Source organism: Larimichthys crocea, chromosome III (genome assembly GCF_000972845.2).
Source record: "Larimichthys crocea isolate SSNF chromosome III, L_crocea_2.0, whole genome shotgun sequence".
Lineage (NCBI taxonomy): Eukaryota > Metazoa > Chordata > Actinopteri > Sciaenidae > Larimichthys > Larimichthys crocea.
In genome coordinates this window covers 41,650,290-41,671,828 of record NC_040013.1, presented here as the reverse complement: position 1 = coordinate 41,671,828, position 21,539 = coordinate 41,650,290, and the positions used below count along the sequence as shown (strand labels likewise).

The window sequence follows — 21,539 nt, the reverse complement described above, 5'->3', positions numbered from 1 at the left end:
AGGCTGCTGAGCTCAGTTGCATTGCCCACTTGCCCAGCTCCAAGTTCTGGGTCCGCTTCCCGTCAGCATTCCACTGGCTTAAAAACAGTGCTCTGAGCTCAAAGTCTGGTCAGCCCGGCTAACAAACTGAGCCAGCATTAGCTAACAGCAGTCATAGTCGGCAGCAGTTTACTGTCCATCAGGAAACTCTGTAAATCAACAAAACATGATGCGCAAAAAAAGGAGGAGATCAGAGGAGAAACCAGAAAACATTTTCTCCATAAAATCTGAAAGAAAGAAAGAAGGTGAAAGTTGTATGTGGTTATATAATCCATCACAAATCTATAAGGCAATTATTCACAATTAAATAAATCTTCACAGTTATTCTGAAAAATATACAGTACATGCAAATTTAGAGATAATAAGAGAGATGATGATGATTGGAAGTCATAAGTTAATAGTTTTTGGCTTGGAAGGAAATAATTTAGTGAAATGAACATTATTGCCTATTTAGCTTTATTGCCTGCTACAGCTGAGAAACGTGTGCCTCCACTCCCCTGAGATGAATCTCAATCAGTCAGATCACCTCAGGGTGTGCTCTGTCCTACTGCTGAAAGGACATAAACCACAGACCAAAACCAAACCAGTCAGGAATCATAATCATCCTTTATTGGACTGAGTAAGTTTTATGTCTCGTGATAACAGTTGTGTAAACACCCAGATCAATTCAATTTTCAATTCAATTTTATTTATATAGCGCCACATCATCATTTTTTTTTTTATCTCATGACACTTTTCATACAGAGCAGGTCTAAAGCATAGTCTTTATAATATTATTTACAGAGACCCAACAGTTCCACTATAAGCAAGCACTTGGCGACAAGATCACATTGCAACTGCTGAGGGTTGAGTCCCACTGGAACTAGATTAACTATTAACTTGTCTCATCAGAATATTCAAACAATGTCATCCTCTCTTAATAGGGCCATGAAGTTTTAAGCATACATAAGTTCTTACTCTGTGTCCCTGTTTTAAATGTTCAAATATGTCTACTGATCAGCCATAACATTATGAATAGCAGCCTAATATAGTGTAAGTTCCCCTTTTGTTGGGAACAATGGCATGGGCTCCACTAGATGTGTGGCTGTGGTATCTGGAACCAAGATGTTACCAGCAGATCTTTCCAAAAATTTGCTGTTTGTACAGCCCCAATTCCCAAAAAAGTTGGGACACTGTGTACAATTTAAATAAAAACAGAATGTGATGATTTGCAAATCTCACAAACCCATATTTTATTCCCAATAGAACATAAACAACATATCACATGTTAAAACTGAGACATTTCACAATTTTATGGAAAATATTAGCTTGAAATTAATGGCAGAAACACATCATAAAAAAAGAGGGACATGGGCTGGAAAAGTATACGGCACAAATCAAAAACAACTGGAGGAGCATTTGACAGTTAATTGGGTTAATTGGCAACAGGTCAGTAACATGACAGGGTATAAAAGGAGCATTTCAGAGAGGCTTCTGTAAAGATGGGCAGAGGTTCATCAAACTGTGACAAACTACGTCTAAAAATTGTGTAACAATTTCAGAAAAATGTTCCTCAATGTAAAATTGTAAAGACTTTGAAGATCCCACCATCTAGAGTGTAAAATATCATCAAACATTCAGAGAATCAGGAGGGGACAAAGGACAAGGTCAAAAGTCAAAACTGGATGCTCATGATCTTCAGGCCCTCAGGTGGCACTGCATTAAAAATAGGCATGATTCTCGACTGGAAATCACTGCATGGGTTCAGGAACACTTCCAGAAGTCACTCTCTATAAAGACAGTTTGTTGTGCAATCCACAAATGCAAGTTTAAGCTGTGTCATGGAAAGAAGAAGAAATGCTTTTATCTTCTCTGGGCCAAAGCTCATTTAAAATTGTCTGAGGAAAAATGGAGAACTATTCTGAGTCAGATCAATCACAATTTTAAATTCTTTTTGTAAACCATGGGCAATGTGTTCTGCGGACTAAAGAGGAGAAGGACCATCCAGCTTGTTATCAGCGGCCAGTTCAAAACTCTTCATCTCTGATGGTATGGGGTTGCATTAGTGCATATGTCATCAGCAGCTTACACATCTGGAAAGGCCCCATCAATGCTGAAAATTACATAGAGGTTTTAGAGCAACATAAGCTTGCATCCAGACAACATCTCTTTCAGGCAAGGCCTTGAATATTTCAGCAAGACAATGCTAAACCACATACTGCATCCTTCACAACATCATGGCTTTGCAGGAGAAGAGTATGGGTACTGAACTGGCATACTGCCTGCAGTCCAGACCTCTCACCAGTAAAAAACATTTGGTGTATTATAAAACAAAAAATCCAGCAACGAAGGCCAAGGACTGTTGAGCAGTTAGAATCCTGCATTAGACAAGAAAGGGACAACATTCTTATCCCAAAACTCCAGCAAGTGATCTTCTCACTTCGCAGACATTTACAGACAATTATTAAAAGATGAGAGGATGCTACACAACGGTGAACATCGCTCTGTCCCAACTTTTTTGAGATGTGTTGCTGCCAAAATTAGCTAATATTTTCTATAAAATAATAAAATATCTCAGTTTTAACATGTGATATGTTGTTTATGTTCTGTTGGGAATAAAATATGGGTTTGTGAGATTTGCAAATCATTGCATTCTGTTTTTATTTACATTTTACACAGCATCCCAACTTTTTTGGAACTGGGGTTGTAAAACACATCCCACATGTGCTTGATTAGGATGGATTGGATTAAGATCAGGGGAATTGAAGGGCAAGTGAACACCTTGAACTTGATGTGTTTCTCAAACCATTCCTGAAACATTTTTACTCAGTCATCTTGTTAAAGTAATTTAAAATCTGTGAAAATTCTTTCAAAATATATTAAATATGTTGGAAAATAGTTGCTGAAAACATAGAGATGAATTTATCTCACTCAGAGTGTTTCAAAGTTAGCCATGTCATATTCTGAACTCATCTGACACATTTCAGTCACTTCAAAATTGCTGCTTGACTGCTCCCAGGAGTGGGCGTGGCTTCAGCACATTCAGCACACACTGGAGCTGAGAATATTAATTTTTACCTGATTTTGACACTTAATTTTATAAACTTGTTGATATTTTTAATCATTCAAAATTGGCTGGGTGGTTAATAACACATTCTTCTTTGGTTGGACAAACTCAGAATACATATTTATTCTTACTTTACACGTGGTCATTTTTCCTGCTTCTAACACATGAGCTTTAAAGACAAAATGTTCACAACACTATGTACTCTTTGCTTATTCTTAGTGCAGGCTCTAGATGTGGCAATGTGCTCATATTATTGTAGTGTATTGGCAGTGACTAGGGAGAGATTATTTCACATATGAAGATTTTATTTGATCTTGTTTTCTTTCTTTTCTGTAAAACGTTGCACTTGGTTGTTTTTTAAATTCATATTACCAAATTCATGTCTATCTGGACACATTGGTGCTAATTGCTGTACTTATGTCTACCTCATGTTTTTGTAATGACCATTCAGCAGTGCACTTTAGATATATTGAAAATCCTTCAATAAACAGATTTTGATTTAAAAAATGTTCACTTGCTGCCTTATATATCCCATCCACTGACAGGTGACAGATGATAACAAGACTGTGTTATTTACTACACCTCATTTTATGCACTTATCTTGAGTTAAATGTAAAATCTGAATACGTTAACTGCTGGCTGCAGCCGTCAGATAGTTGTATGAGTTAGGTGACAGTGTGGTGGAGTCAAACTAAAAATTAAGTACTCAAGCAACGTATAAAAACCTTAAAACTCTAAGAATAGAGTTTGAGTTAATGGATTTTTTTACTTCCCACCACATCTGAGCCCAGACTGACTGCTCCTGTTCCCATCATCCCATCTCTCCCTGATGGCCCCCCTTATAACTCGACCCATGTGAAAACACTAACTAGCCATCTGCTAATCAACAGGTTTGTTATGACTTGGAAATTCAAGAACTTTGTCTGCAATTTTCTGCGAAAAAAAATAAAATAGAATACAAATAAGACTCAAAGAAAAACATCTTTGAGTCCAAAAATCTAAGATAAATAAGAAGCCCAGCAGAAGTCCAAATAAACATAAATCCAAAATCGAGCAAGAGTAGGAGCAGGAAGACAGGGAGAAGAACAGAGATGATACAAACTGTAGTAACATCGGGTGGTTAACTTTGCTAAATGTTTAAAGAAAAAGTTTGTGGTGTTATTTAAAGTTCTGTTCACATGTGAAAAAAACAAAACTTGCCTGTCTGCATGACTATGTATGTATGTATATGTATGCCAAATGTTAACTCCTTTCACAACACTGAATCCCAGATTAGAGTTAGATAAAAATGTGATAATCTCAGCAATGTTTACAAAATGTTGGACCTTGCCAAGGCCGAAGGTCAGACTGCTCAACCATGACAGCCTGCTTACTTTGAACTGTTGACACCATTTAAAAATCAGTGAGCCTCACAGTGAAGAGAGGCGGAGTTCTGGGCAGACAGACGCTAACAGGCGAGGCAGGAGAGGACTGAAGACACAAAAGGAACGTGTTGGAAACGAAACATCTACAGCCTTCAGACTCAGACACCATGGAGCTCTATCTGGACATGCACTCCCCGCCATGCCGCCTCGTCTTCCTGTTTGCCAAGGCGGTCGGAATTCCCTTTGAGTTTAAGCATGTTGAACTCTCTACAGGTAATTACCCACCGCCAGACTGACACAGTAACAGAGTGGAGACCTTCTGAATTCATGCATAGCTGTTTGTGCATGTTTTACTTGAGTTTTTAAGTTTTTAGTTCAAATTTTACCTTAAAATAGTCATTTATTTTGAGCTTTTGGAAATATAAAGAAAGTCACCAGATGTATGAGGTAGCAGGACTTGAAGACCTGCAAACTTTGAACTGGTTATATAAGCTTTAGCCCTGGAAATCTGCATAGATATAGGATTTAGTTGGAAATGTAGTTAGTATTTTTATTGCTTATTGTCTTAATACTTTTGTATTTGTCCTACTTTTGGATTGCTTCAAAACATTTACACTTGTTAGTTCTACAATCATTCTTTTATTTTTTTATTTAAAAAAAAACTTTACATTTACATAATTCCAGTTACATGTAATCCATTACCCATGATCCAACTTTTTGCAGGAGTCTGGAGTTGAACGTCCTGCAGTCTTTGAACTTACTCTGTAAACATGAACGTTAAAGAAAAACCTCCTCTGGGCTATCACTTTATATTTTCACATTTCACCCAGAGAGCTGTCTCATCCAGTGAGGCGAGGAGTAGAGTTACGTTAACTCCTCCGATGCTGTGGGTCGGAGGTCAAAGCGTCCAGACAAAACATTCCTATGTTCTTGAGGTGATCCAGTATAACAGTGGCGTGCTGGGGAAAGATAATAAAGTAAAGAGAAGCGTTTCAAAGCACAGAGCAGGGGAAAAGGGGGAGGAGAGTTACATAAAACATAATTTTTTGTTTGATGTTTCCACTCTGAAGTCACATTTTTACAGAGGATTTAATTAATCTCTTATTCTCAAAATAGCTTTTCACTCAGTGATGTGCCGTGCATGCACATATTCTTTTTTCTATTTACATGGCAAACTGACAGTGGACTTTTCTTTCCTTCATTGTAACACATGTGATTCTCATTTGTGTGTGCTTGTCCCAGGGCAGCATTACAGCGAGGAGTTTGGAAAAATCAGCATGATAAGGAAAGTTCCTGTTATGAAGGACGGAAGTTTCATTCTGACGGAAAGGTACGATGATGTGCTGGGTTTCGGACTGAGTTCTTTACACCTACAAAAACTGAAAATAATTTTCTCATGGTCGATACTGTTAGCTGTTTTCCAGAGTCGCGAAGATCTGATTAATTCATTCGTTCATATCACACTAACAACTGAGTTCTTTGTTGAATTCTTTGAAAGCTGCTATCATAATTTGAAGGATCAGCCAAAAGGACGTCCCCTTCCACTTCACCCTGTTCTGTATTTACAGTATCTGACATTTAAGAAACTCAACAGCAATGTTTTTTTCACTGGCTGCCCAACTGTCTGAGACATATACAAGCTATGTTGGTACATAAAGCTTTGCAGCCTCCAGATGGCACCCAAACAACAAAATTACAAATGTGAAGTTTGCGGGCTACTTTCTAAATTGATAGCCACCCAAATTCTAACAGGAAAACGCGAGTAATGATTCTAAATGTGTTGGTCAACACCAGCTGTGTTCACTGGGAGGCTGCTGAGCCCGGTTCTGTTGCCTGCTTGCCTGGCCCAAAAACCTCTCCTTATAGTCCAAAACTCCTGCATGCTAGCAGTGTAAACAAAAAAAACACACTCCACCAGTATTGCAAGCTCCCATTCCAAAAAGTCAGTTAATAGGATAACTACAGTTAATAAAGCAACTACAGCAATTAGTAGCAATGCAAGTTGTGTGCAGTAAGTGACTTCAGTGTTACAGGAGAAAAGGTTGATGTTCCCCTGATACTTTTGTCCTGGCTTTAATGACAAGGTGCAGTTCCCGAAGAGACCCCTCACTGCCTAGTTTTAAAAAGGATCTATAAGTGACCCATTTTGGATACAAAATTCAAGTTTGCACTGTTATTTTTTCTTATTTATTTGATTTGATTGTTGAGGTGTGAACATTCATTTGCTCCTCTTATTTGCTTCATGCTGTCTGTGTTGCAGCATTGCGATCCTGAAGTATATGGTGCAGAAATATTCGTCATCAGTGGCAGATCACTGGTATCCAGCCGACCTGCAACAGCGAGCTCGTGTTAATGAATACCTGTCCTGGCAACATATGAACATCAGAGCTCACGCGTCAAAGGTCTTCCTGCTCAGGGTACGAGTCTCAGATTGACCTACTTCAGTACACACATTTCAACAGTTCAAAGTTCATTCGTTTGTTCCTGTAGCACTGAAACGTATAGTTACATAATAAGTGATACTTTTCTCCTCCTACTACTATTAATGTATCATGTATAGTTTGTACATAAATGTATACTTAAGATGTGTTTATTTATATTTTCATGAAGTTCTGATTATTTTTTGCCTGTGTTATCTGACAGGCTGACAGGTATATCATTAGTATTGCTGTTCTATTTGGTCATAAACCAAAGTCATGGAACAATTTAAATTCTGACCTGATGCTGATGCCGGATGAATCATGAAATATTCACCAGTGTCATTGCAATTTATCCTGATAGGGACATGAATGCATCCATCAATAGATAGAACCACAAAACTTGGCCTAGGATACAACCTCTACTGACTGTTGGTGCTGGTACTACTAGTATAAGTCTGACTGATCTGTGCGTGTCTCTCTGAGCAGGCTGTGTTTCCTGTCATCATGGGTTCTGAGGTACCGAAGGAGAAGATGGACGCTGCGGTTGAGGATCTGAATCAGTCGCTCAACCTGCTAGAGGAGAAATTCCTGCAGAACAAACAGTTCATTGTTGGCGATAAAATCTCCCTGGCTGATATAGTGGCTCTGATTGAGGTCATGCAGGTAATACTGCTACTTTTTCTGTTACAGCAGTACTACTGCTCTTAAGTAAATATGAATGAAAACTTATTCATATAGCATACATAGAATACATTTGTTTGATTTGAACTTTAAGAATAGTAATTTCATTTGAAAACATAATTTTGACAGTTACTGTATATAACATGTAACAAAGCTCTGCAGTCAGAATCGGACCTCAAATGTTGTTATCTAAAACCAGAAATTCAAATTATTATTAAAAAAATGGTAGCTAGTTTTTATAGTTTTCAGTGGATATAATAATGAAAATGTATGGTTGGTAAGACAGGTGCATCCTTCGGTAGCTGAGAGTGAATTTTGATGAGATATGAGATAATTTGCATTCATATGAAAAACATATCTGATTAATAGCATTTTATTGATCTCAGAAAATTCAGAAGACCTTTTCTGGGCTTGTACAAGACATCCCGACCCCAAGACTGAGAAACTCTGGTTTAGACTTTTCATTTTCATGCAATTGTTTCTTGTAATTGCAGTTTTTTTTCTTTATGTCTGCTGTTTGCAGCCTCTTGGAACTGGTCTGAATGTGTTTGAAGGACGACCAAAGCTGAGCGCCTGGAGAGAGCGAGTGAAGAAGGAGCTCGGTGAAAAGTTGTTCGACGAAGCTCACGAGGTGATCATGAAGGTGGGCAGCCTCCCGGAGAAGATGCAGAACAACAGCCAGCTGGAGATGCTCAGACCAAAGTTTCAGAAGCTTTTCCGCTGAAAACTTTTCTGTGTACAAAGATAAAAGCAGCTATTATTGACATTGTCAAAAATGTTCTTAATTGGATTTTCTTTTGAAGTCATGTAACCAGCTTCCAGATATTAAAGTTTTTGGAAAACTGCAGCTGTGTGTTCACATTCTGTAAAAATTCTTTAATGTGTTTATCTGAGACTTAGACTTATATCAAATTAAACACGCCATGATTTTCCAATAAAAAAGTTATTTTCATGCTATTCCAAATTCCAAACAAAGAACTGTATAGAAATATTTTAAAAAAACACTTTACAGCTGGGAATAGTCACCAGGAAAATGAGCAAAAATGTACTTCAATGTACTACAACTCATTGTGTAATAGAGATTATAGGACTGTTATGAATTAATGCAAATTCATACCACAAATATGATGATTCAGAACACATGGAGAACACACACATAAAGTACCATGGTGGAAGAAGTATTTGAATACAGAGACATCGTTGTTTTTATGATTTGCAGCTTGACTTGACAGAATTGGAAGACTTAACACATGAAGACTCAAATTCATTTTATGTTTTGAGTTTAAATATTGAATATTAAAATCAATGTGTGACTGCTGACACAAAGTTACCCAGTATGGGACAGTCAGTTGAGCTCCTTGTAATGCTACCTGATGGTCTATGAAAATGACTTTCTTGAGACTTGGACCAAATGACCTGAGTCACATGTCCTGCATTCAATTATATATATTAAGTATTCTTTATGCAAAATAACCTCTGATGGCATTAAACATTGCAACAACACATCTTACATTACAACTATACAACTAAACTATACAACAACTAACTCTCTCCACATTGCATGTCTATGAGCCTTTGTATGTGTGTTCAGGGTTAAAATGCATGTAAAATAAACTGAGTGAAAAAAAGAATTTCCCTGTTGAGGGATTAATGAAGTATCTCTTCTTCTTCTTAAAAGCTACCATACTAGTAAAGTAGCATGAAGCTTGTGATTATTATTACAACTGTAGTGGAGTAGAAGTATTAAGTGGCATAAAATAGAAAAGCGCTGGAGTAAGCAAATGCTTTCAGCTACATTCCAGTTCTGCACACATGACAGTTGCAGAGGCTGAGTCATTGTTTCCTTGTGTGACAATTTGTCCCATCTGGTCAGTTTTCCTCACAGTGATTTACTTGTCCTGCTGGGAACAACAAGGTCTTTATCTCCAAGAAAAAAAAAGTCAAAGTAGAATACAAGAACAGCCATTTTCACATGTTTGCATTAGAGAATTGATTTATTTATTTCATTCACTTATTTCTCAGTATGTTTATCTGTGGACACAGACTGACAAAACTGAGCTATAAGTAGTTCATAAGTACAAAATGTATTTGTTAAATTCACTTTCTACAAAACCTTTTTCTTCATTAGCTAGCCCCCCATTTAGGGCTGTAACTAATGAATCCAACCACTTTTTAAAAAATGTCTTTTATTAATCAATTGGTTTGCACAATGGCAACTCTTTGAGCGTCTTCTGCCTAGAACATCAAAAGCAACATTATAATATATATATAAAAAGTTCTTTTTTAAAAAAAGTCACTAGAACAATTATATATATACTGTATATATGAATGTCACATAGATCTCTTTAATGTGTTGTTGTTTGCATTTGTGATAATTTTGATAATTTTCTTATCTTTATACTTGACTTCTTTTGCTTTTTTGTTTTAATAAAAATGTGTGATTTTAAAGGGTTGTTTTTTTTTACTGTTATTGTTTATGTGTGGTAGTCCAGGAGAACGGAGGACTGTAAGTATCAAAATTGGAAAAAATATATATATATCTTCATATAATCATAAATTAGAATATGCCATTAAATCTACCCAAAACGGTATTAAAAAATAAATGTAGATCACAAAACACATAGTGCCAGAGTTTAGTTTAAATCCTCTCTGGGCTACTTCAATGAAAACACAGTTATGCATAATAAATTTCATTTCGGCTGTATTCTGTAAATGGATCTTACACACTGGACCTTTAATCAACCAATGGGTGAAAAGTTGACCCTGTAACACACATAGAATGACAGCCCCCTCATTTGCATAATGTAGGAAAATATAAAAAATATAGTATAGTATAGAAATATAAAAGCAGAAATAAAGTTTCATTTGCATAATGTAGGAAAATATAAAAAATATAGTATAGTATAGAAATATAAAAGCAGAAATAAAGTCTGGAGGGATGATTAAGAGAAAAATACAAAGGACAACAATACAGAAACACACAATTCATGTCACATTTGATAAATTAATTAATGCACACATTTATTTTTTAATGTTATTTCTTGATTTATTTTTAATTTGGGCAGCTTTGGTCCTCCATACTGCGAATTTTTTTGATAGCTAAAGGCAATTCTGATAGAGAATAAATATAAATAAAATATAAATTCAAGCAATTAACTGATTAAAGCAATTGTGTGTGTGTGTTTTTTCTTTTGTTTGTGTGTGTGTTTGTTTTTTCTTTTGTGTGTGTGTTGCAGCTGCTGTGATGGAAGTGAGAGCAGCTGCAGGAGTCTGGACATGTGACCATCCACACAGGAAGAAGATTCAAGACGTGAGTCAGACATTCCTCCTGCACTGAACCAAAATCGGACAAAAAGATCCTGAACTCCAACAAACAGCTGGACCATGCCGTGCTCCGGTCTTCTCGGTTTTTGTCAGTATGAAACCAACAAGCTGGTCCGGATCCAGAGCCTCCGACTCGGCTCTATGAAGTGGAGTCTGAACGGATTCATTCTGCTGTTTATCTGGTGAGTGAACATGTGAAATATTTCAGCCCCCGCATCTCTCTGCACACTCAACGCTATTCACTGTCAAGTCCCGTTTCACTGCAGGCTGCCGTATTCTTTTAACTATGAATACATGAAGTGATCATTTCTAAAGCTGTGTGTTTGAATGAAGCTGAACCACTCCTTATGTCTGTCTAACACACACAACACTGTGTCTGAGGTATCCATCTGTGTGCATCTTAAAATATTATTTACAGTTATTATTTACTTAATTGTACTTTAAAATCATTACTGAACATGCATATGAAGGATTCACGAGAGACGGATTTAAATGAAGCAGGCTGTCATGATCTGATCATAGCTGCAATGATTCATTTATTAGTTGAAATCAAAAAGCCTGCAGTCAGTAACAGTGTTTGTGGTGTTACAGTAAAGTAATACACGTCAACCTACTGTATGCAAAGACTACTGATGTCTAATGGAAAAGGCATACGTGTAGGAACCGCCATAAATGATTAAAGAATCAAAATCAGTTTTCACATACAAGGAATTTGTCTTGGTGTTTTTGGTGCATAACAAACACGTACAAACACTAGTGGATATAAATATAGGTAAAAATGAAAAGACATGTACAGTTTGTGCAGGAGTGTGCCAGGTAGAAGTTCACAGTATGCAGAAATATTTATCAAAACGTCCAAAAGATGTTAAATAAATGTTAATGTGACATGTAGGGTCTGGCTGGGTGCTGATGGTGTGAGTCAGAGGGGCCCCTGGGCCTTGTTGATGAGGCCAGCAGCAGTTGGGGGGAAAAACTTGTTCTTGTGGCGTGAGATGGATCGCAGCCTCCTGCTGGAGGGAAGTGTCTCAAAAAATTTGGATCTGGGGTTGGAGGGGTCAGCCATAATCTTAGTGCACGCCTCAGGGTCCTGGAGACGAGTACATGTCCTGAATAGATGGAAGACTTCAGCTGCAGATTCAGCTGACCTAATGATACACCGCAATCTGCTGTTTGCAAGTCCTGCACATGAAAGATGGAAGTCTCCAGTGACTTTGTCCATCAAATCATAATGTGTCAAATCTGTGTAATTTGCATTTAACAGTTTGTTTTTGTCTTTGCAGCATCATGATGCTGTGGAACAGGAAGTACCAGGAGTTTGACCTGGTTGTGAGCTCTGTCACCACCAAGGTGAAAGGTGTGGCTCAGACTAACCTGCCCGGGATTGGGAATGTGGTCTGGGATGTAGTGGACTACAGCGGGCATTCACTGGTAGGAGCTTGGTCATCAGTGTCCTCAGTCCTCTGGATATTGGGTCTTTGGCCAAGAAGAGAATAAAAATATTGTTGTTTTTTCTTTTTAGGACAAAAACTCCTTCTTTGTGATCACCAACGTCATTGTGACCAAGAATCAGAAGCAGGGAAAATGCCCAGAGGTGCTTTTTTCATCATCATTATAAATTATTATTATTATTCATCACATTTCAAATAGTTGAAGTTGTGTGATCCACCAGATCTGCAACAACATTAAAAGTTCTACTAATGGTACAATGATTCAGGTGAAAAGTTAGCAAACCTTTCTTATTTTGCAGCAGTGTTTATATTCCAGGTTCCCCGTAATGGCAGATTGTGTCGTACTGATAAGGACTGTGAGAAAGGAGCCTGGGATCAGCAGAGCCATGGTACAGTAACTTCTCCATCATACACACAAAAGAGGATGCTGAAGTAAACCAGGTTACACGGGTAATTGGAGAATGCATTTAAATACAGTTTAAATTCAGCTACAAGATTTTGGAAGCATTAATGGTGATACAAGTCAAATATTTAGCTATGGACTTGTGGAAACCTCCTGGTGTGAGTCTCAATTTTGGATGGACTTTAAATAGAGTTATTGTGAATAGGAGGATCTCACTACTCTGCTGTCACATTAAGACTTTGTGGGTTGGTACGACTTTGACACCTGTTTCCACAAGGAGCAAAGGAATTTATCAGCATTGTGTTGCAATTTTAGCTTCTGCCAGCAGTGCAGTAGCTCTTGATGACAGTTAACCTGATACCGTTGTCCCCTAATCAGCTGCTACAGAAATCAAACTCGGTAATAAACGAATCTGTTAAAATGCAGCACTGGTGTGTTTTCCTTCTGCAGGGATTCAGACGGGATCGTGTGTGAAGTTTGACGTGTTGAGAAAAACCTGTGAGATTTCTGCGTGGTGTCCAGTTGAAACCAAGACAAACCCTCAGAGGTAAGCTACTGTTTTGTTGTTAGATCAGAACTTTGTTATGTACCATCTTATTCAGGAATTTCGCTTTCCGTGATCCTCTGGCATATTTTGTCACACGAGTCCATCAAAATTGAACTTAAACCTGGATTAATGATTTTTTTTGGCTACTCGGGGGCAGCAGAAACAACGCACCATCACCTTTTTAAGTTCATATGATGAACTTGTAAAAATACAATGTAATTATTTACATATCCAGCAGTTAAGGTGCAACGTTATCATGCATCTGGAGTTTCTGGCAACCCAGTGTATGTGAATTCAATACCCCCCCTTCTTGTTGCTCTGATTTTGGTCTCTACCCACTCCTACTATACTAATCTGAACTGATTGAAATGAGGTCTGATACTGTCAACTTCGGCTGTGATGAGCTAGTGTTCTTTCCACTACTAGTAAGAAAAGCGTAGAGGGTTGTAGAATGAGTTTCAACAGACATCTTCACATCACAACACTACAAGTGTAGCTGTAGACTGTGTTCAAATTCAAACTGTACACAGTAAATGTATGCACACAGTACATGTATACACTGCACAGCTTTTGCGTCTCATTAAGATGTAATGTACAGTAAATTTTAGTCTGTTTCTGTTATTAAAACAGGATATATTTTCTGTGTATGTACATAATAGTTTGAATTTTCTATGATGTAGGCCTGCTCTGCTGGCAGCAGCCGAGAACTTCACAGTCCTCATCAAAAACAACATCAGATTCCCTGCGTTCAACTTCATCCGGTAAGACAGCTTTATGATTGAAGTCATTTTCATGTACCAATGCAGTTACAAAGAGGGACAGTTCTGAAGAATCAACATGTCTTCGTATTGTTATTCATATTCTCTGCGTCTCTGGGACCTAGAGCATTAAAGGACACTAAAACTTTCAATTGAAAACAGGCTAATGACATTTCTAAAAGATCAGCTTTTCATTACTTCCCTTCAGCTGGTGAGTAACTCTGATTTTCGGGAACTATTATAGTCTAGAGACTATTTTTGTTTTACAGAAGGAACATCCTCCCAAACATGAACGATGCCTACCTGAGGAGCTGTCATAGAGGAAACGACTCGCTGTGTCCCATCTTCAGACTGGGAGACATCGTTCAAGAGGCTGGAGAAAAGTTCTCTGAAATGGCAGTAGAGGTGGGGATCTTATTTTTGTGCTTTGGTCCACCATCGCAATCATTTGTGATGACATCTTACTGACAAATGTCACTGGTTGACACTCAGCATGCAGAATCACTGTGAAAGCATTTTTTTTACACCCACCTTCTTTTTTGTCCTCAGCGAGAGATCAAGTAAAGTTGAAATGAAACAGCCCAAAAAGGGAAGTGTCTTCACGTCAAACTTTCTTTGGTTTGAGTGGATCACAGTGGAAACTTTGCATTGTCAGTATGCCAGCAGATAAAAATACATTTGTGCAAATCTTCTGTGCAAAGCTTTTTCCAAGAAGAATTCCTCATATATAGAAGATAATTATTTAATGTTCCATCACTGTAAAAAAGTTAAAGTACCTAAAGTAAAAGTACTAAATGCAGTAAACTGTCAAAATTATTATTTGATACTTTTTACATACCCATCCACATTTTTTCTTTAGTGTTGTAGTCAGTATATCTAGGTTTTTAGGTAGTTTAATCTCTAACAGTTTATCATATTTTGTAAGATTATTATACCTTTATAATTTTCAAGAAGGGTTAAATCTGGGCTAACTGGACTTGATTGTAGATCTGTAAAAACGTTTCACCTCCCATCCAAGAGACTTCTCTTCCTCTTTCAAGCCACCTGTCCTTCCTGTCCAAAAAGGCAAACCTCATTGTCACTAAAAGAGTGTCCCTTGTTTTTAAGGTGTAAGAAAACCGCAGAGTCTAGTCCTGATGAATTGGAACTCCTGTGTTGAGCCATGTGTATGATGAGTGTCTGTTTGTTTTCATGAGAGGCTTCAGAAGAGGTTCATGGGCTTACTTAAATAATGTAACTATGTCACAGTACATTTACTATGTACAAAGTACTAAGTACAAAGTACATTCAGTTAAGTACTGTACATTTTTTGATATATAATTATTAATTCTAAAATTATTGATTCTGCATAATGAGTATATTTAAGGATATGTTGATAGTAATACTGATCTTGAATGACTTTTACTTCCTTACTGGAGTATTTTTACACTGTAGTATTTCTACTTTTACTAAAGTAAAAGATCTGAGTACTGTATGTCTCAGATCTGAGTTTCCTCTGTTGACCACAGGGTGGTGTCATCGGCATCCAAATCAAATGGGACTGCAACCTGGACCGGCTCATGCAGCGCTGCCTTCCCAAATATTCCTTCAGACGGCTGGATGAAAAAGAGAGCAACAAGACGCTCTATCCCGGCCTCAACTTCAGGTGAGCGGGGGTCAAAAGTCAAGTTTACCATGATACAGTTTGTACATCCATGATCACCAGACTATCAGAACCAGTTTAGGAGCTTTGGTTATTTTTAGACTGCTTCTGCTGTGAGGGAAATAACATTTAGACATTTTAATGATACATGACTTTCACAGGACGGTGACGCTATAAACATGATAAAGACCATGATGCATTAATGTAGATTAAACTAGCCAATAGTATTAATAGTGAAGTAGTTTAAATAAGCTTCACTTTAAACATTTACAGCAGTAAAATGAAACAAACACATTCATATTCATCCAAAAACATCAGATATGATCATCAAACACGAACAGAGAACATTTGACTGCAGAACGGACTTTAATGTGTCGTGGTTGCTTTCCCAGTATGGTATTAGTACTTAAGTAAGTACAGGATCTAAATACTTCATCCACCACTGTTCATGTGTGATGAATAACGGTAGACTGATGTATGTTAAAGGCTCTTTTGTTACATCAAGCTGCTGACGTGTTTTCATTATTTATCATGTCTGTCTGTCTGTCTTCTGATCAGGTATGCAAAGTATAACACAGTGAACGGAGTGGAGGAGCGAACCCTGTACAAAGCATTTGGGATCAGGTTTGATGTCATGGTGTTTGGACAGGTGGGTTTGCTTTTATTCCTTTTTATACTTTTAGTGCTGTTGATTTCTCCATTTCATTTACAACATTTCAGACTAATAGCATTTTTTTATCTAGCCTCTGTAAAGTGACATAATATACACTTCCTAGTTTAGGCATCTATTTTTGTTTGTGGTTGTTGTGGAATTATCCAAGATACCATATCTCTTTGCACACAGGAACTCCTGACCTTAGCGTTTCTACAGTTTTTGCTCCAACTCTTCAGGAGAATGTGGCAAATAAAAACAAACAAGTGACAATTTGATCTGTTTTCCAGGCGGGAAAGTTCAGCTTCATCCAGCTCATCATCTACATCGGATCAACGCTGTCATACTACGCTCTGGTGAGAGACCACCCAGTGTTTGCTGCTGTCACACAAGTATCCATTCATTTATCCTTCGTTAGTACTGAACACAGTGGAAGTCAGTGTTGGAGCCGGAGTGGGTTTTTTTTAGAAGGTGCATCTGAATGAACTGAATGAATTTCACTACAGACTGACCAGAAAGAGCTGAATAAACTCAGTCTGCAAGATAAAAGCTACAGGAGACAATGATAATGATAATAAAAATCAAATTGTGGATTATGGTGCAAAATGGTCTTCATACAGCAGTGACTGAATGTAAGTATATGCTAAGTATTGTGCTGAAGTACAAATTTGAGGTATTTGTACACATGGGTCTTTTTTTCATGCTGCTTTCTACTTCTATGAATATTGTATTTTACTTAGTAATCATAAGTTGCAGTCCTGCTTTTACATTAATACATGAGTAACTATGAAATGCAAATTTGCACACTATTGTACACAGGTCAGAATATCCATATCATATTCCTGATTAATCTGTAAAAATCTAATCTCAGCCTTGATTCCAAAGAAGTTGGGATGCTGCGTGAAATGCAAATAATGATTTGCAAATCCTTTTTAACCTATATTCAACTGGGCACAGGATAATGGCAAGATATTTCATGTTCAAACTGATAAACTTTTTTTTTTTTTAATGCAAACTCGTATGATCAGTTATGAAAGGGCATCCTCGAAAGGCAGGCATTTACAAGCTAGGATGAGGCGAGGTCCGCCAAAACTGTAAATAGTCCAACAGATATATCATTAAAAATGAAAAATTTCAGGATCCAAAGAAATCTCTGCATGCAACGGACAAGGCCAAACACCAACACCAAATGCAATGATGTTTAATCCTTCAGGCAGCACTGCATCAAAAATCAACATAATTGTACAAAGGATATTATTTTGAAATACTTCGGAAAACTGTTCTGTCAATAAATACAGTTTGTCTTTGCATTTCCAAAAATGTAAGTGAAGACTCTACCATGCAAAATGAAAGCAACATTTCAACAACATCCAGAAAAGTTGCCGCCTTCTACAGTGATGTTTGAGACGTGCACGTGTGATGAATGCTGATTATTTTGCCACAGACACTGAAAAATTATTTCACTTCAGCATTTAATGGCTTCTTTCATTGCCACGATGCACATGTTGACCCAGTTTCATGAAAATCAGAGTAAACCTGTGTTCTGTGTTTATGCTGGAATTGCCTGTTTTAGACTTTATGTCAATAAAATATAGCCATATTTGGTGTGAAACACAATTTATTACACATGCTGACACATCGGTGTTGATTGCTAATGTGTGTGTGTGTGCTGTAGGTGAAGTGCGAGCTGCTGACTGTTGCTGAAATTCTGTGTGTGTCTTTACCTCCAGACGACAATATTGATCGACATGCTGATCGGAACCAGCTGTTACTCTGCAGAGGTCGGACAAAACTTCTCAGAGAAGAAAGTGGAGTCAGTCCAAGACAAACAGAAGGTGATGAAAGGTTTGATCTGACTGCCAAGGTGATATTGTATATGATGTATCCACCGTCACACATTTTGAAACAAACAGTTTGATAAATAGCTGTATTTTGTTTCAATCCAATAACTTCTCAAATTGCAGTGCATCCTCTCTGTGTCCTACGTGGATGAGAACAACATTCGACTGGTGAAGAGATCACAGAAGAAAAGTTTACAAGATATCAAGCCAGTGTCTGTTCAGCCACGCAAGGTAAACCTGCTAGAGATTTACCTATTTCAAGTCAGCGTAGCTTCAAAATGACCTATGATGATATTTTAAGAAGATACATAATGTTGCTCTAAAACTTTGTAGACTACATTTAAAGTGAGTAAGTATCATAGTTTTGATTATTGTTGCAGTTATTTATTTATTCTTAACTCAGTTCTCCTCCTCTGTGTTGTGGGAGATACCGTATCTAAAAATCTGGACAAAAACTTTTTGGAGAGTGAATACGTTATTTAGGTCAATCAAAAGTTAACATTACAGACTGAATCTTTCCATTGATTTCAGTGATATATTCTTGTCCTGACAGGAGGACATCGGACACCTGAGAGCAGTTCTTTCTCTGGTGCAGCCGGGTCATGATGCTCAGCCCCCTCTTGACCATAAACCCGACCCAAACTCCAAATCCCGTCATCCAGTCTGGTGTAAATGCAATTGCTGCACTCCCTCCTCTGTCCCTCAGGAAGAGCTGTGCTGCCGGCAGAGCGACGGCACTTGCATCACCTTGTCTCCTCTGTTTGACCAGCTTGTGTTGCGACGCTCTCTCTTGGAGGCCGTCCTTCTGTACCTGGACCCTCTGTCTTTACCTGCTGATCGTGGCCAGAATGCCGCCCTGCGTCACTGTGCCTACAGACAGTACATCACCTGGAGGTTTGGGGTTCCACCTAATGACACCCACCCTGCTATTCCCAGCTGCTGTGTGTGGAGGATCAGGGAGGAGTACCCGAGCCCAGATGGACAGTACAGCGGCTTCAGACCTGTCAGGGTGGCGTCCATGAAAGCTTGTGCGAATGGAGAGCTGTGAGAGGAGTATTTCCACATTATAGAGCAGGGACTTCCCCAGCTGACTGACCTACTAACAGTGTTCTTATGTTACAAAGCAAAAAAAAATGCAATAACTTCACAAAACTTGGCGGAAAATGGAAATTAGTCAATTTCTGTCGGCTTGCTATCGGTCAGAAGGGGAAAAAACTCAAAAGTCAATAAATCACTGCATTTTCTAAAATCATCTGTCAAGTACCGTCTGTCATCTGGCTACTCAGTAAAAATTTCTATGAAGCCATTTTTTTCAGCTTCACTCCCTTTTAGCAGCTTTTTGCCTTTATAGGGCAGAAATAGCATTTTTAACATCACTAACATGATGAGACAAAGGTTTTCACCTGCCGGGAATGTGTTCACATCTGTCATCTCATAGAAAGGCAAGACTCAAAGCAAAAACAAAACTCAAAGAAAACTTTTGAACCCCAAACAGGTTAAAGAAAAAATAGTTAATTCACTGTTAAAGATCCAATTGCAGTAATGTGCTGTACCTTATTTGTTTAACCAGCACACAGACAGTAAAGGTAAAGCTTATTCACTTTCTTGCTGAGCTTTAGATGAAAATATCACTTTTTAATTTAATTGATTACTTATTTCATTGTTTAATCTGTGTAAAGACTTAAATGTTTCACAGGGAGGTTATCGGGATCAGAATGTCTTGGGACCAATAAGAAATTTTATACAGATTAAACAAACAAGCGAGATCGTGTTCAACAGTGAGCTTTACAGGTGTATTTTGTTACCTACACACAGAGCCAAGCTACCTGTTTCCCTTTGTTTCCTATTGTTATGCTAAGTTAACTGGCTGATGGCTATAGCTTTATATTTACTGTATAGACATGAGTACAATATAGATCTCCTGATTTCACTCTTGGCAAGAAAAGAGTATTAACCTATGTTGAAATATTCATTTTCTCATTGGTTTGGTGGTCTGCTTTGTGTTGCCACTATGTCGTGTCCACACTGTTGGTTTCTCACAGGTTCGTAAAAGGGGTGAACCCCACTAAAAGGTGAAAGTGTTTTTGGAGCTTTAGTTTCAGGGATTATAAAGCAGGACTCCTAGTCATTGATCGAGCAGCTGCTCTGGCTGAGAAAAGAGAAAACAGCACTAATGGTCCAAAATAAGTAGATATGTCTCTAGAAAAAGATAAGAAGCTTCATTTATCATAACAGGACATGTTTTTGGTATGATAACGGAGTCATACATGAACCATAATCTCTGCTGTATATTAAACAGCTCACCCTTGTGTTACAGTTACTGACAAAATTATCTAAATGTGTTGAAGGGAGGAATTTATTCATTTATTTTCTAATAAAATATACTTTTAACAAAATTAACAAAAGTAACAAAAATGACCAAATCTTCTCACTACCTTTCAGTCTCTGTTGCAAACTACAGCACTAATATTCCTTATTTGAATGGCGTCCCACAAGGATCAGGTCCGTTTCTGTTTTTCATTTATATCCTTCAAAAAGACCATATCACTTCAAAATCTCAAAAAATGTTTGCCAAGGATGTAAATGACAACTTAGGTCCACTGTTTTATGTCAATGCTGTTGCCATTGTTGTGGATGTTGCTAGTTTTGAGTGAAATATCAATAAGAAGTTTTGGATGGATTGCAATGGTTTAGACTTTAATTTTCCCCATAGGATGAATTTCAATAACTGGTTACACTTTTTCATCTAGAGTTGTCATCATCAGGTGAAGATTTTAATATGTCCGCTACTTTGGTTTATGAGAAATCTTTCCTTCTTGTAGTGGAGTAAAAAAAAAAAAAAAACCTTTTAAGACAAACTGCATGTCCCTTGCTGCAGCTCAAGTTTTGATTTATACCAATAAAAAAAAAAATCACATATAAATCTATTTCACTCTTAACAAATCACTCTACTTGTCAGGTTTTACATAGTCCAACATTTCGTCTGTCAGATCCAGTACAATAATAGTTGGAGTACTATTAGTATTTGCACCCCAGGCCATTCTTCAGGTGGCCTATTTGACATTTACGAGCACTTTCAACCTTTCACTTTTTCCAACTCCAGCTCCAGACCTTGACCATTGTTTTTATAAATGGTCCATTTGAACAAAATAAGGGCTCTTTGTTAAACAACTCCGGGCCTGAAATAGCTCCTGATGACTTGTTTCAGCAGCAGACATCCCTGTTTCCTCCCATTACTCATCCACTGACCCCTCATTGCTGCTTTTGTTCACTTGAGTTTGTACGGGATCAACTAGTGGCTAATCTGTAAGGGGGTGTGTATTTTTTAATCTAATTTCATTTTTGTTTAAATTACCTGCAATGAGGAATTACTA

At 37.7% G+C, this 21,539-nt stretch overlaps 2 protein-coding genes across 4 annotated transcripts; both read left to right on the top strand.

Moving 5' to 3' along the window:
• The first annotated feature begins 4,479 nt into the window (after positions 1 to 4,479).
• gstt1a (glutathione S-transferase theta 1a) lies at positions 4,480 to 8,397 on the top strand. The gene is made up of 5 exons (XM_010750639.3): positions 4,480 to 4,722; positions 5,692 to 5,779; positions 6,710 to 6,866; positions 7,356 to 7,532; positions 8,074 to 8,397. Exons 1-5 carry the CDS (start codon positions 4,617 to 4,619, stop codon positions 8,272 to 8,274), a joined length of 729 nt encoding a protein of 242 aa, XP_010748941.2. The 5' UTR covers positions 4,480 to 4,616; the 3' UTR covers positions 8,275 to 8,397.
• Positions 8,398 to 10,810: 2,413 nt separating this feature from the next.
• p2rx7 (purinergic receptor P2X, ligand-gated ion channel, 7) lies at positions 10,811 to 21,065 on the top strand. Of its 3 annotated transcripts, XM_010750619.3 has the most exons (13): positions 10,811 to 11,056; positions 12,155 to 12,302; positions 12,394 to 12,465; positions 12,639 to 12,711; positions 13,176 to 13,272; positions 13,953 to 14,033; positions 14,300 to 14,435; positions 15,539 to 15,675; positions 16,231 to 16,321; positions 16,615 to 16,680; positions 18,055 to 18,159; positions 18,289 to 18,396; positions 18,719 to 21,065. In XM_010750619.3, the coding sequence occupies exons 1-13, from the start codon at positions 10,935 to 10,937 to the stop codon at positions 19,211 to 19,213; spliced, it is 1,731 nt and encodes a 576-aa protein (XP_010748921.3). In that variant the 5' UTR covers positions 10,811 to 10,934; the 3' UTR covers positions 19,214 to 21,065. The 3 variants fall into 3 exon arrangements, with proteins under 3 accessions (XP_010748921.3, XP_027134195.1, XP_027134194.1); XM_027278394.1 differs by lacking the exon at positions 10,811 to 11,056 and having other exon boundaries at positions 12,232 to 12,302; positions 12,625 to 12,711; XM_027278393.1 differs by lacking the exon at positions 10,811 to 11,056 and having other exon boundaries at positions 12,232 to 12,302; positions 12,622 to 12,711.
• The last annotated feature ends 474 nt before the right edge of the window (positions 21,066 to 21,539 follow it).

Bases quoted from the DNA above. Each gene is read 5' to 3' on its own strand.
- gstt1a (XM_010750639.3), top strand. From the start codon at position 4,617: ATGGAGCTCTATCTGGACATGCACTCCCCGCCATGCCGCCTCGTCTTC. The intron at 6,867-7,355 runs GTACGAGTCTCA...CTCTCTGAGCAG, and splicing joins CAAAGGTCTTCCTGCTCAGG to GCTGTGTTTCCTGTCATCAT. The intron at 7,533-8,073 runs GTAATACTGCTA...TGCTGTTTGCAG, and splicing joins CTCTGATTGAGGTCATGCAG to CCTCTTGGAACTGGTCTGAA.
- p2rx7 (XM_010750619.3), top strand. From the start codon at position 10,935: ATGCCGTGCTCCGGTCTTCTCGGTTTTTGTCAGTATGAAACCAACAAG. The intron at 14,034-14,299 runs GTAAGACAGCTT...TTTGTTTTACAG, and splicing joins CCTGCGTTCAACTTCATCCG to AAGGAACATCCTCCCAAACA. The intron at 16,681-18,054 runs GTGAGAGACCAC...CTTTACCTCCAG, and splicing joins CGCTGTCATACTACGCTCTG to ACGACAATATTGATCGACAT.